General features: G+C 45.1%; 1 protein-coding gene across 6 annotated transcripts in view; it reads right to left on the reverse strand.

The window, feature by feature from the left end:
* The window catches only part of SLC4A8 (solute carrier family 4 member 8), a 106,006-nt gene that overhangs the window by 70,761 nt on the left and 21,177 nt on the right, over positions 1-14,068 (reverse strand). For 3 of the 6 annotated variants that reach the window (XR_009599893.1, XM_027967306.2, XM_060412561.1), the window contains exon 1: positions 8,999-9,221. The exons of the other annotated variants lie outside the window; for them this stretch is intronic. Coding sequence is in view for 2 of the 3 variants with exons in the window: in XM_027967306.2 (XP_027823107.1) it covers positions 8,999-9,043 (45 nt within the window). In the remaining variant the exon portion in view is untranslated. Of the gene's footprint in view, positions 1-8,998; positions 9,222-14,068 lie in introns of those variants that run through there. 6 annotated transcript variants of the gene reach the window in all.

A 14,068-nucleotide genomic window follows, 5' to 3' on the forward strand; every position in this document is an offset into this window, starting at 1 on the left:
TTAGTTTTCCAAACTTTCTCATATGTTTCCTCATAAAACCTCACACATGTGTATACCTATATACATATACATGAATAATTTTTCATGTTGGCTTCCCCACAGTTTTGTAATATCCAGAGGATAGGGGCCAACTGATTATAATGCTTAATACTGTCCACAGACATCTGACACAGCACAGAACACAGAGTCTAGAGAAAGCGGGGAGCGAGGGGTGGTTGAATTCTTGACTCTAAGACTATAAAAGCAAACTGTATAGAGCCAGGTCAGTCAGCTGAAAAATTCAGGTTGAAAATCAACTTGCATGTTACTTTAATTTAGCTTGGTTAATTACAGTCTAATGTCACTGAATAAATGTTCATGCACCTTCTGTGTCTTACTAAAGAAAACAGAACTACTGTCAAACACCATCAGCCAAGCACTGTTGAGATCTATTGCTCACAGAAAAAGATTCCTTTCAAAATATTACTGCTCACTGACAATGCCCTTGGTCACCCAAGAGCTCTAACAAAGATGTACAATGACATGTTGCTTTCATGCCTGCTAACAATACAATACCCATTCTGTAGCCCATGGATCAAGGAGTCATTTCAATTTTCAAGTCATATTATTTAAGAATACATTTCATAATGTATGTAGTGCCTATGGAGAGTGATTTCTCTGATGGGTACGGGCAAAGAAAATTGAAAATCTTCTGGAACAGAGTCACCATCCTAAATGCCATTAAGAACATTCATGATTCATGGAAAGAGGTCAAAATATCAATATGAACAGGAGTTTGGAGGAAGTTAATCCCAACCGTCATGGATGAAGCCTTGAGGGGTTCAAGACTTCAGAGGAGGAAGTAACTGCGGATGTGGTGGAAATAGCAAGAAAACTAGAATCAGAAGTGGAGCCTGAAGATGGGACTGGATTGCTAGAACCACAGAGTGAAACTTGAACAGATAAGGAGTTGCTTCTTATGAATTAGCAAAGAAAGTGGCTTCTTGAGATGGAATCTACTAGATGGGATCTTCATAAGAAGCAACTCCTTATCTGGGAAGATGCTGTTGAAGTGATAACAAAGAATTCAGAATATTACATAAACTTAGTTGATAAAGCAGTAGCAGGGCTCGAGGGGACTGGCTCCAATTTTGAAAGAAGTTCTACTGTGGGTAAAATGCTATCAAACTGCATTGCATGCTACAGAGAAATTGTTCCTGGAAGGAAGAATCAATGGATGTGGCAAACTTCACTGTTGCCTTATTTTAAGTAACTGCAACAGTCATCCCAACCTTCAGCAACCACTGCCCTGATCCATAACCAGCCATCCACATCAAGGCAAGACTCTCTGCCAGCAAAAACATTACGACTTGCTAAAGGCTCAGATGATGGATAACATTTTTCAGCAATAAAGTATTTTTTAATTAAGGTATGTACATTTTTTAGATATAATGCTATTGCACACTTAATAGATTACAGGAGAAGATAAACATAGCTTTTATATGCGCTGAGAAACCAGAAAATCTGTGCGACTTGCCTACAGCAGTCACTTTATTGTGGTGGTCTGGAATTGAACCAGCAGTATCTCCAAGGTATGCCCATATTCTGATACGGTGGTCATGTCATTAAAAAAAGGAAAAAGGTCCTTAATCTTTAGTAATACATACTTAAGCTTTTACTGACGAAATGATACAGTGTCTGGGATTTGGAGACTGGGTAGAGACATAGATGAAATAAGACAGGCTGTCTGTTCATTGTTGAAGCCAGGTCATGGGATACACGGTGATTCATTTTCCAATTCTCTCTACTTTGGAATATCCTTAAAATGTTGGATAAATTTCAAACATATTAAGCTTTGCTTAAAATCATAAAACATGAAAATAAAAGAACATTGAGTCTCAGTTGTCTGTGCTTATTGTGGATTCCTCACCATGTGATTAGTATGGACCTCTGATACTGTCCTTATTTCTTAACTTATTTCGAGGATTTCTTAACTATGAATTTCCAGGATTCCTATGAATGGGCTTCAGAGGATTATATGCGAGTGTGCATTTTTCTTAGGAGAGATTCCATAGCTTTCATCAGATTCTCAAGGGTACCACGTGGTATAAGTTTAGGAGAAAAAGGAAAGGAGGACAGGAGGGAAAGAAGGGTGAACTGGAGAAACAACCTGGTTTCTGTACCTCTTCCTGACTCATGACCATGACTCACAATATAAATGTGAACTGATGTGGGTGCCTACCCGAAGGATTGAGTAAGACAAAAAGAACTAAGAGGGTTAAATACACATTAAAACACTGAAATTGCAAGGCACGCTGTGAGAAAGAAAGCATTGTTATGAGCCTTGAAAAATGAATGAATTACAGCTGAGTAGCAGACCAGCTTCTCACTTACAGTTAATGGACAAATTAAAAGGCAGAGGCGGGGCTGTCTTACATAATGGCCCCAGATCCTTGAAGCAACCACAAAGGCTGCAGCAGGCAGCGGGGCCCACCTTGAGCCCTCTCCCTGACCCCTCCCTGTGGCTCCACTCTGGTCCTGAGAGGTGGCAGTCCTGCCAAACTCAGCTCTGCTTCCTCTCCTGCAGTCAGCCTCAGAGCCTTTCACCTCCAAAGACCCCTTTCCTCTTTTATCTAATGTTTTCAGATAACAGCCTCCTACCCCACCCACCCAATAAGAGTCAAGTGTTGATTGAGTTCTGATACATAACCATTTTTAAATTAAACACAGAAGTGACTTTTAGGGTTTCTTATCAGTAAACTGAGTTTCTATAATTAATATTAGGAACAAATATTTACAGAACACTGACTGTATATCTAGCATTATGCTTTACATATATCATCTCAACCCTCACAACAGTCCTAAATAAATCAAGGCTAAGTAAGATCTCACAAGGGCTGAGACAGGAGGAACTCCAACTCAAGTTTCTCTGTATTAACATTATATACTATAACATATTAACATCATACACTAACACCGCCAAAAGCAAAGAACCTGGTCATTTTAGAGAGTTCAGGTCACCTAATCATGGATTAATGTCCACAGTGAAAACAGCTCAAGATTGTCACATTGTTACCTTCTTAAATCCTTGTACTTCACACTGCCTTTACTGACCAGAGTTCAAATATAGTTCTCCATCTCTTCACTCTCGACTTCCTTTTTATCGAGAAAGCTCATGAATTCTGACCCCTTGTAGACACCATCACTGAATCTGACCCAGAGATCCTCAACTCTCTAATGCCCTCAATCTGACGTCCTCACTGGATGAAGACAATGGATAGTAAGAAAAGGGGGTTCCACGAGGTTGTATGCAGCTGTTCTGGTCCTCCTCTCAGGGGCCATGAGCTCCTGAGCACCCGTGAGTTTCCTAGTCTGACTCTTCAGCAGGCTGCTAGGGGCCTAAAATTGCAAAGTGACTCTGGTTTCTCAGTGATTTTTCTTTTTTATTGAACCCCACTTGGAATCACTCCTGTTCAGTACAATTTACTAGTAAGCACACTGCAGTTTGCAGAATAATGGCTCCCAAAGGATTTGCACATCTTAATCCCTGGAACCCAAGAATACGTTGCTTTATACAGCAATAGGGAATTAAGGTTGCAGATAGAAGCAGGGTCGCTAATCAGTGGATCTTAAAATAAGGACGTTATCTGGATTATCCATGGGTTCAATGTAATCACAAGGATCCCTAAAAATGGAAGAAGGAGGTAGGAGATTTGAGCCAGAGAATGAAGTTTGATGACAAAAGCAGGGACTGAGAGATGCTGTGCTGCTGGTTTTGGCTGCTGAGAGAGGGAACTGTGAGCTAAGGCATGCGGGCAGCCTCACAGAGCTGAAGTTAAAGGGACAGATTCTCCCACAGAGCCTCCAGAAAGAAACACAGCCTCGCCAACACTGATTTTAGCCCAGGGGGCTCATGATGGAAATCTGAAGTAAAGAACTGTAAGATACTCAGTTTGTGTTGTTTTAAGCCAATAAATGTGTGGTGGTTTGTTAGGGCAGCAACAGACACTAATACATACATCATGGCTTCCTAACTAGCAAGATCAGAGTAAACCTGTTACTACTTTATGGGAAACAACCAACCTCTCCATTATCTCGGATTTGTTGCTGTTACCTAGCAGCAGATTTAGAATAAACATGTTGCTTTTCTGTGTTCTGATTACCATTGTGATAGGCTTAACTGAGAGCCCTGTCCACCCTGCCAAGGCAAACCATGAGCAAAGACAATTATCTACAAGTTCAGAAGGAAGTAAATTTGCAATCTGAATTGTATCCCCAGCCTACCTCAATTCTCTGCTTGGCAGGAAAGCCCACACCTCTCCTACTGAAGCTCCCCAGTAGAGCTGATAGCACCAGGTAAAGAGAATGCTCATGTGTCCCTCAATTCCCACACGGGAAAGGAACACCTAGTGTGAGGTGGGAGAGGCTGGAGGCCTGCAGACTGTATGCACACTGCGAGGCAGTGAGAGGAGAAGCTGCTATGGTGGACACTTCTGTCCAATACATACTGACTGCGTCCCATGGACTGACCATGGCACTCAGAAGTCACCAGCTTTCTACAGAGACACGCACGCATTCACTCAGCAGACATGCACCAATGCGGGCCAGGGCCAGCAGGCACTAGCATCCAGGAGTTTTTCCAGGTCCACTTTAAACATGAAGTGTGCCTCTCTTCCCATCCGCCAAGTTTCCCAATTATCACCCATTCACCAGGATTTGTTATTCTGAAGATTTCTACACATTTCCCAGTCTGAGTTGGTCTGATTCACATAAAAGCCTTTCTAATTGCCCTAATGCACTTGCACCTCCCTTTACCATTTGTGCCCTCTCCGAGCCTCCCTGAGGTTCCCAGCACCACTTGGCTCAAGTGCTGACAGTTTCAACCTCTGTAGCCTTCTCTTCCAGAAATTCTGCTCAATTCTGAAAATGCTGATCAGGAGAATTTGAAGCTACAGATGTCCCTTGTTCCAGTCCAAACCAAAGGTTCTCCCTCAAGCTTTCTGATCTTCCACTCTTATCATGCCCTTTAAGAACGCACCACCTTCAGAGATCTCATTAAAATTCAATAATGCAGGCCTTCGTTAACTCATTCTAAATTCCAACAGCCACCTAGCTGTCCCCCATCATCCCAGCTCTTCCCACTCTAATATATCCTTTGTACTCCTTGCCACACATATATTCCCAAACATGTTGAAGTGCTCACTCTGAACCAGGCACCAGTCTAGGTGCCAGAGGCACAAGTTATGGTCATGTAGACCAAGGGCACATTCTTTGGAGAGGGTCAGCTCTGCCACTTATTAGAAGTTACTTAACCTCGTGGTTTCCTCATTTGGAAAATAAGGATAAGAAGGGCATGTAAATTTATGGTTATTGAAAGACCGAGGCAATGCCTGGAAAGCACTAGGCACAGCACCTGGCACATGGCACACACTCACGCAAGTTAACTTACAGAGACAGCAAACAAGGAGCTGGCAGGTCAGCAGCAGAGACGAACATGTAGAGTTCACAGGTAAGGGGTGGAAGAAGTAATAACGACTTCGTGAGTGTTGTGAGCAGAAAAGACTAAGTGAAATTCCGATAGTGATACAGTGCTCATGCGTGCTCAGGCATGCCAACTCTTTGTGACCCCATGGACTGTAGCCCACCAGGGTCCTCTGGCCATGGGATTCTCCAGGAAAGAATACTGGAGTGGGTTGCTATGCCCTCCTCCAGGGGATCTTCCTGACCCAGGGATCAAACCCAAGTCTTCTGCATCTCCTGCATTACAGGCAGATTCCTTACCCACTGAGCCACCTGAGAAGCCCACTGAGCCACGTGGGAAACCCACTGATACAGAGCCAGACCTTAAAGATTAAAACGGAATATTCTAGGTAGATAGGAGGGGGAATGTTTTCCAGCTAGAACACCTGAGCAAAGACACAATAGCAGAAATGGGAGACTTTTAAACAGGGAACGTGATAAAACAATGGTCATCTCAGACTCTGGGCTAATACTGACAAGACCATGAGCTCCTTAAGGAGAGGCACACTGGCTGTGGATACAGGAAAGTCATTCATTCACTCAGAACATCAACTTTATTCCAGGCACTGTGTAGACAAAAAGATTTTCTGCCCAGTCCATCCCATCATAATGCTTCTATTTAAAAAGATAATAAACAAGACCATATCATATAAGTCATATATGCTATTAAGAAAGTAAAGCAGAATCAGGGGCTTCCCTGGTGGTCCAGTTGTAAGACTCCACACTCCCAATGCAGCAGTCATGGGTTCCAATCCCTGGTCAGGAAATTAAGATCCCATATGCTGCATGGTGTGACAAAAATAAATGAATAAAAACGAAAGCAGGTCATATGAAAGAGAGTAACTGTGAGTGGAGACCAAGGACAGCTACTCTGAGGAGGTGACATCTGAGTTGAGTCACGAGAGGACTTGGGTAGAAGAAAATCCACAGGAACAAGAACAAAGCTCTTGTAGAATGAGGAGCTGGTTGTGCTGGAGAAACAGAAAGAGAGCCAAGGCAGGAGTGCATGGTGAGAGAGTTGGAAAGGCTATCAGGGAGGGTGGGCAAGGCCCTGGTCATAATGAAACTTGGGAGGCCATAATAAGGTGTTCGGATTTTATTCTAAACTGCACTGGGAAGCCACTGAAGGGTTTCAAGCTAGGATATGACATCATCTGATTTGTGTTTTTAAAAGCTCTCTCTAGCTGCCACAGGACAAGTGGACTGTAGAAGGAGAAGCAGGAGAGAAAGCAGAGGGAACTGTCAGGGGTCAGCACAGTAGGAAACAGCCTAGCCACACGGTATGTAGATGTGATGCTTGGAATCTCTGTTTACATCAAGTACACAGCCAGCTCACTTTACAAGGTCCATCTCCCCTTCACACAGCCTTCGTACAGGAGGTTTTGTTGGTAATTTTCAATTGATTGACTTGTCTCCCCCAAATTACCCCCATTTCCTTTCCTCTTTCTATCCTCATTTCTTTTCCCCCCTGTATCTTATCTCAAGTACCCATTTGCCCATCACCTGACTCAGCCTTTGCAAGGTCTTGCTGTTCCCATCCTGTTTTTGTCTCTCTCCTCACCCCACCATCCCCGAGTTTCATGAACTAGATGTAAAAGATATAATTACTTTCTGTCCTACCCCAGAAGCACTCAGGAATTATCAGTTTCACAGAGCACCAACAGAAGCCTGGGGGTTATTATGATCCTGACAATACAACTGGAACACATTCTGCATATTAAGGACACTGTCTCCCCACATTCGTTCCAGCCTGTTCTCCCCACTGCAGCCAGAAAATCTTTCAGGAGGAGAATCTGATCATAATCTCACTAGCTCTCATTCTCTCTCTGGCTCCTCTCTCTCCTTCTCTCTGTATGCTATGACCCTGGAGTACATCTCACACCATTCACCTCTTTGCTCCCTGTGGCTCCAGCCACTCTGGCCTTCTTTCAGATCTTTGAACCCGATGGGCCCCCTCTGCTGTTCTCTTTGTCTCCAAAGCCCTTTGATCTCCTTCTTCCCTCAGTTGACACTTATTCTTTAGATCTTTGCCCAAATTTTCTTCCTTAGCAAAATCTCTGATCTGAGACCAAAGCTGGAACCACTGTGATACACATTCACAGCACCACATATCTTTCTTTCTAAGCACTCATCACAGTTTATAATAAAACATTTATTTGTGTGACTGTTTGATTAAAATGATTATACACACACACACTAAATGGGAAACTCCAGCAGGGCAAGAATATTGCCTATTTTTGCCCATCACTGTATCACAAACATAAGCTGAATATTCTTCATAGACGTTAGGAGAATTAGATATGGAAGGATTTCCCAAAATCACAGATGTTGTTCCTTTTTTGATGGAGCAAGCAAAACGAATTATGGGTCATCTAGTAGCAAACTACTGCCAGAAGAGGGGTGAGTCAGTGATACCCATTTTGCTACAAACTCAGAAAAGAGTTCTGTCTCTTTACAAAAACCATCCTGACATCAATGTAGCCCTTGTTTCAAGACCTGTCATCCTTCTGAGTAGGTCCATCATTCTCGTCACAGCCCCCCACTTCATATCTGACCTCCCTTCAATATCTCTTTGCAGAGCAATAAGCATATCAGTCACCTGATGGGCACAGGAAAGAGGGGAGTGAGAATTCAATGAGTTATCTCTCCTATACTGGTTTAACAAAGCCCCTTCCCAAACAGCTGCTCATTTAGTTCTCAAAACCATCCCGTGAAGTAAGCAAAGCAGGTATTCTTATCCCTATTTTACTAGATAGGGAAATGTGATTCAAAGAGGCAAGTGACTTACTCAAGGTCACAAAGCCCATGTGAGGCAGATGCAGATTTGAACCTACAGTGTCTGACACCCAGCCCAATGCTTTACCTTACATTAGCTACCCCAACAGTTAGCAGTTTCTTAAACCTGTTTCTTCATTTCTTTAAGTAAACACCTGTTCCTGACCCCTCGGCACTTTTCCAGCCGCTGTCCACTTCGCTATCCAGAACTTGTCAGCCCGTCTGTGCCATGGAATGAAGGGAGTTTTATGCACACGAACAAGGCTGAGCGTTTGGTCCGAGCCTCCAGTCTTTTCCAGCTCTTCCTCTGAGCCAGTAAGGAACCAGAAAGCTCCATTAATAAAACACAAAGAGGAGACCTGCCCCGCCAGAGCAAGGTCCCTGGCTATCCTTTCTCCCACGTTCCAGCAGGACGCGGCAAGGCCAGAAGCCAGCCTCTTTCCCAGCAAGGAGGACCTGAGCAGAACAGAGGTCACCGGCCGCGGGCCGTCAGGGCTCCTCAGCTGGCCACGCAAAGGATACGGCTCCCGGTTTGGCCCAAGGTCACCCTCTCGCAGCCCGGGCCCGATCCCCGACCGCCCGGAGCGCCCCCTGGTGTCGCGGGCTGGCCTCCCCTCGCCCTCAGGGAGCGGCCTGCGAAGCCCCGGCTCGGGGGCAGAGAAAGGAGGGTGGGCAGAGGATGAGGAGGCTGAGCCCCTGGGAGGGGCGGGAGGCGGGGCCCTACCTGATAGCTGAGGACGCCATCCGGATCGTTACTCCCGGCCGGCATGGCGGAGCCCAACTAGGTCTCGCCCGCGGGGTCCAGGCCGAACGTCAGCAGGCCACGCACTCCGGTCGGGTTTGAGCAGATCGCCCGAGCGGCGACCCCTACCCCGGTGCCAACGGTCAACCATCAACCGCCGCCGCCTCCATAGCCACCGGCCCGCGAGGCTTCGCCGCAGCCAATCAGCGCGCGGCCTGTACGGCCAATCAGGGCGCGGAGCACGGGAGGACGCTGTCCGGCGGTACCCTGGGCTACCAGGAGGTGGAGGAGGGAGCCGGGGGAGCCAATCGCTCTCGGGCCCGGTTGCCGTGGAAACCGCCTCCCTCCCTTCAAGGGCCTCTGGGCTTGAAGGTCCTCCCAAACGCTTGCTAGAAATTGAAGATCTCGTGGTTCTATTTGAGGATGCACCTGACCCTTGAAAACTGAGAAAGTGTCAGGTTTGCCTATCATGATTTTATTCCTTGGTCATAATTATTTTTGGATTCTGGGGAACCATCCCTTGAGCTTGCAGAAGGAAGTAGCAGAATGAGAGGGAAGGGCCTTCTCAAATTACTGGCTAATCCTCGAGCTAGTGGCCAGATTAAACAGTATCAAAGAGAAGCAGGCAGGCAGTAATCCAATCCCCTCCACAGATTGACTACGAATACAGGTCTTCTCCCTGGGCCTCAGGTTGGCAGTGAAAAGCAGGAGGTTGAGCTAAGGAAGATGGTTGAAACAACTCCACAAAAATGCTTCCAACTTTTCTGAGAAATAATCTAGGGCAAATCATTTAACAAAAGAATAACTGCTGATTTAAGGCAAAGTTAGAAACCCATGAGTAACACATTCAATTTGATTTGGGTTTAAAACAAGAGAGACTGGCCATAATCCAACCAACCCTCTGTCCCAAGAGGAGGAAAGGGGTCTTTTACTTTACATCCACTATCACATCAGACGGTAGGAGAGTCCACATTATTAAAAGAAAAAGAGCAGGTGCAAATCATTCTCAGCCTCTGGAGAAACTACACTTGGGGAGCATAGCCTGGCTGGTGCACATTAAATGTTCAACCTCTGCATACCATTGCTTGCACTGGCTCTGAAATTTGAACCAAGTTTGTGCTTCCATGTCCCTGAGGCAGAACCATATTTCCAGTCTTCAATTTAAGGTCTTGGGCCCATTTCTGAGTCTTAGTGTTCATTTCCCCAGTCTCTGTTGACCTCTTCACTAATTCCGTCCCTTGAATCTGTAATTCACCCCCATTTTTCCCCATCAAAACTTTAATCATACTTCAAAGTCAACCTCAAAGGCCACCTCTTCCAAGAAACTTTATTCTCCTCTCCTCAATACCCCTAAAAGATGTCATCACTCCCCTTTGAGTCTTCATAGCACTTCATACCATCCTTATAGCAGTTACCATGCTATGGTCAAGTACTTTAATTAAATGTTAATTTTAGCTTACTGTAACAGTGTCATTTTTTGAAGGCAATAATTATTTTTCTTATACCCTTCTGTACAAAGCCGCAAAGAATGCTGGGCACATAGAACATAATTATAAATATGTAAGTTATATAAATATATATAAATAAATATAACTTATAAATATATAAGTGACTATATGTACTTTTAATTCAGTCTAACAAAAAACATATTAAACACAAAGTACAAGCCCAAATGGCACTGAAGATGCAGCAAATCTAAAATAAAATATGTATCTCCAGAGGGCTTATGGCCTAATCAGGGGAACAGGATATATGTTAATATGATGGCAAGATAACAGAATATAAAACAAGAGCCATATGAGGACTATAGACAACAAAGGTTATAAAAATTTAGAAGAGAAAATGTTAATATGATGACAAGATAATAGAACATAAAACAAGAGCCATATAAGTTATATAGATAACAAAGATTATAAATATTTCCAAGAGAAAATAATTTTTTTTTACTTGGAACATGACACAGAGGACATTGGTTTGGGTTAAACCCAAAAACAGTCAAGCCAAAGTAAGGAGAGCAAGCATCTTAGTTCTTAGGGAATGAGACCCATTCAGGATAGCCACAATTTGGGCCAAAGCAGAAAGGTATGGAGAAGAGCAGTAGGAAATAAAAATTGTGGTAAAGAAAAAATGACCAAGTTATAGAGAAACAGCTAATCAGTTCAGACTTTTTTTTTCCTCCTACGATAGAAAATATGATACTGTTGAAAATTTTAAAGAGTTTGTCCACACACTAGGACCTGGGTTTAGTGGTGTAAATGCACTATGTCATTTAATATTCCTAACCCTTCATAGTTTATCCATTTCACTGGTAAGAAAACTGAGGCTGAGAAGTTTAGCAACTTTCTCAAGGTTAAGTAGATAATAGGCTGGGATATGATTACCTCTTGAGCCTTGCAATCTAGTGGAGAAACAGCAAACAAGTAAAAATGAACACAATTACAGATTATGAGAGCTGCAGTGAAGTAAACTGCAAGGTTATGTGATAGAGTATTGGCCAGGGGGGTGGAGAGAGCCACTGCAGATGGGACGGTCAGAAAGGGCTTTTCTGAGGAGGTGAGGAGAGTCTCATTTGATGAGTCAAGGATGGTTCTGTCTGAGCTTAGAGTCCCTGGCCACTATATGACACTGTCCTACGTAAGTGGTACCACTGGTGAAATCTGCCACTGGGGGCAAGGGGGGTTAGAGGGGGGAAGCTGAGGCAGGGGGTCATTTAGGCTGACTGGCAACATGGCAATTCTGGAGGGGCCAGGGATGGTGACCAGATGTGCCCTCCATTTGCCACTCCCTAAAGAGCCAGCTCCCGTGGTGCTTTCATGAGAGTGGGCGCGAGTTGTCAGGGCACAGAGAAGAAGCAGGAGGGAGAGGATTACTGCTAGGAGCTCTGCAAGTCTGATTTGACTCCAGTTCGAAAGTAGAAAAAGTCAGAGCCTCTGGCTCTTGACTCCAGGGTCAAGAGCCCCATCTTCTGGTCTGTTGTGCAAATTACAAAAGGAATTGGCTGCAGAGGCGGCTGCAAGACTGCCCTGAGGCAGCTGTCTGTCTGCAGAGACAGGCTCTCCCCTCCCAGGCCTGTCTTGTGTCCTCTTTCCCAAAGAAGGCGAGCTCGCTGGCTGCAGGCTCCAGGCACTAGGCTGCCGGCACCTTCAGCTCTCTACACAGCTTGGAAAGGAGCAAATATGCCGCTCTCAGCCTGGCCAGCAAAGAGGTGTGGAAGGGGCTGGAAGGAGGAAGATATTCAGCCAAGGACACCACCTCACACTGATTATTCTTCTAAAGAAAGTGGGGGTTTTGGGGGAGTGGGGGGCGGTGGCGAGGAGAACCCAGCAAAACAGAACTCAGAAACTTCTGAGGCCTGCACAGAATTCTTGGAGGAGGAGACATAAAATAGACAGGAAAATGAAAATATGGGTGGAGACAGAGACCACACACACACACATACACACACACACACAGCTCACAGGGAAGCACGGAGGCTTGCAACAACTCTGTGAGGTACGTGCTATCTCCTCCATCATTTTACAGATGAGAACACTAAAGACTGAGGCTTAGAGATGTAAGCTACCCCAGTTCACACAGCAAGCACAGTCTATAAATGGAGACCCTGAGTCTGAGCTCAGAAGTAGCTCATTACAGAGTATACACACTTAACCACTCACTGCCTCCCATGGGGCTGCCTGGACTTCAGTCCTTCCCTAACTTTAGAAGCTCCACCCTCCCTTTGTGACTTCCGAATGTGGCTATTTTCCCATCTTTGTCTCTAGATCCTTCCTTCTTCTAATACTAGTGTTCTTAAACTTTGGTGGGGAGAGGTTAGGTCTTGAGCCTCTGGGGACATGACAATATCTGTGGGACTCTCTTTTCAGGTAAGTAAACAGAGAGCCAAATTTTGCATCTCATTGTAAGGATGTGTTCACAGCCTGCCCAGGGAAGCACGAAGCACCTTACCTGTATTATTTTTAAATATTGTCTGGAAAGCATTGAGATTCTCTTATTCAGAGACAAAGAGGCATGAAACACAAGTAACTCAAAAGGTCTGAGGAAATGTCCTCACATAATTGCAACCAATTTTTCCATCAAAAGCATCTTAATTTCTCCATCTATGTACCATGTTTCTTGCCCAGTTTAAACTGTCAAAAGAGCTGCCAGGGCAGAGGTTTTGGTCTTTACTTGCCATTAGGTAGTACCCAATCCCAGCCGCATCTTATACCTGATTTGGTTTCTCCACATTCCTCTTAATTATACGTCAAAAACCAAGGAAAGGTTGGAGGGAAAGAGGTCGGGATTCGAGGAAAGACTTAATTAGGGCTTGTTGTGCGGCTGGCCGTCTGGGAGCATTTCCTGTGAAGGGAGCGGGAGCCGGAGAGAGACACTATTCTTGTCAAGCTGGAAAGGTCATGCAGGTGCGTGATGTGCAGTCAGCTCTTGCCAAGTCACAGCACATCTAGAGAGACTACAGAATACAGTTTTCTTTGTTCACAGCAGGCTGCCAGCCTGGGACACTATACATCATACAGAAAAACAACAAAATGCTACACAAACCGAGTCTTGCCTGCAAAAATCACTCCCCCTCCATTCATCACCATCAACATCGTCCATAGAAATCGCCTATACCGGGGAATTCCCTGGTGGGTTCAGTGGTTAGGACTTGGCACGTTTACAACCACGGACCTGGGGTTCAATCCCTGGATGGAGAACTAAGATCACGCTAGCTGTGCGGCAGGGCCAAAAAGGCTTTTAAAAAGAGGACTGGACTTCCTTGGTGGTACCGTGGCTAAGAATCCGCCTGCCAGCACAGGGGACGCAAGTTTGATCCCTGGTCCAGGAAGATTCCACATGCCGTGGGGCAGCTAAGCCCGGGCACCCCAACTACTGAGTCAGCGCTCTAGAGCCCGAGTGCCACAGCCACTGAAGGCCGAGCGCTTGGAGTCTGTGCTCCACAACAGGAAAAGGCACAGCAGTGGGGTGCCTGAGCGCCACAACAGAGAAGCTCCTGCTAGCGATAACTGGAGAAAGCCCACACAAAGCAGGAAGGTGCAGAACCACTAAAATGAA

The sequence above is a fragment of the Ovis aries genome, chromosome 3, assembly GCF_016772045.2.
Source record: "Ovis aries strain OAR_USU_Benz2616 breed Rambouillet chromosome 3, ARS-UI_Ramb_v3.0, whole genome shotgun sequence".
Classification (NCBI taxonomy): Eukaryota; Metazoa; Chordata; class Mammalia; order Artiodactyla; family Bovidae; genus Ovis; species Ovis aries.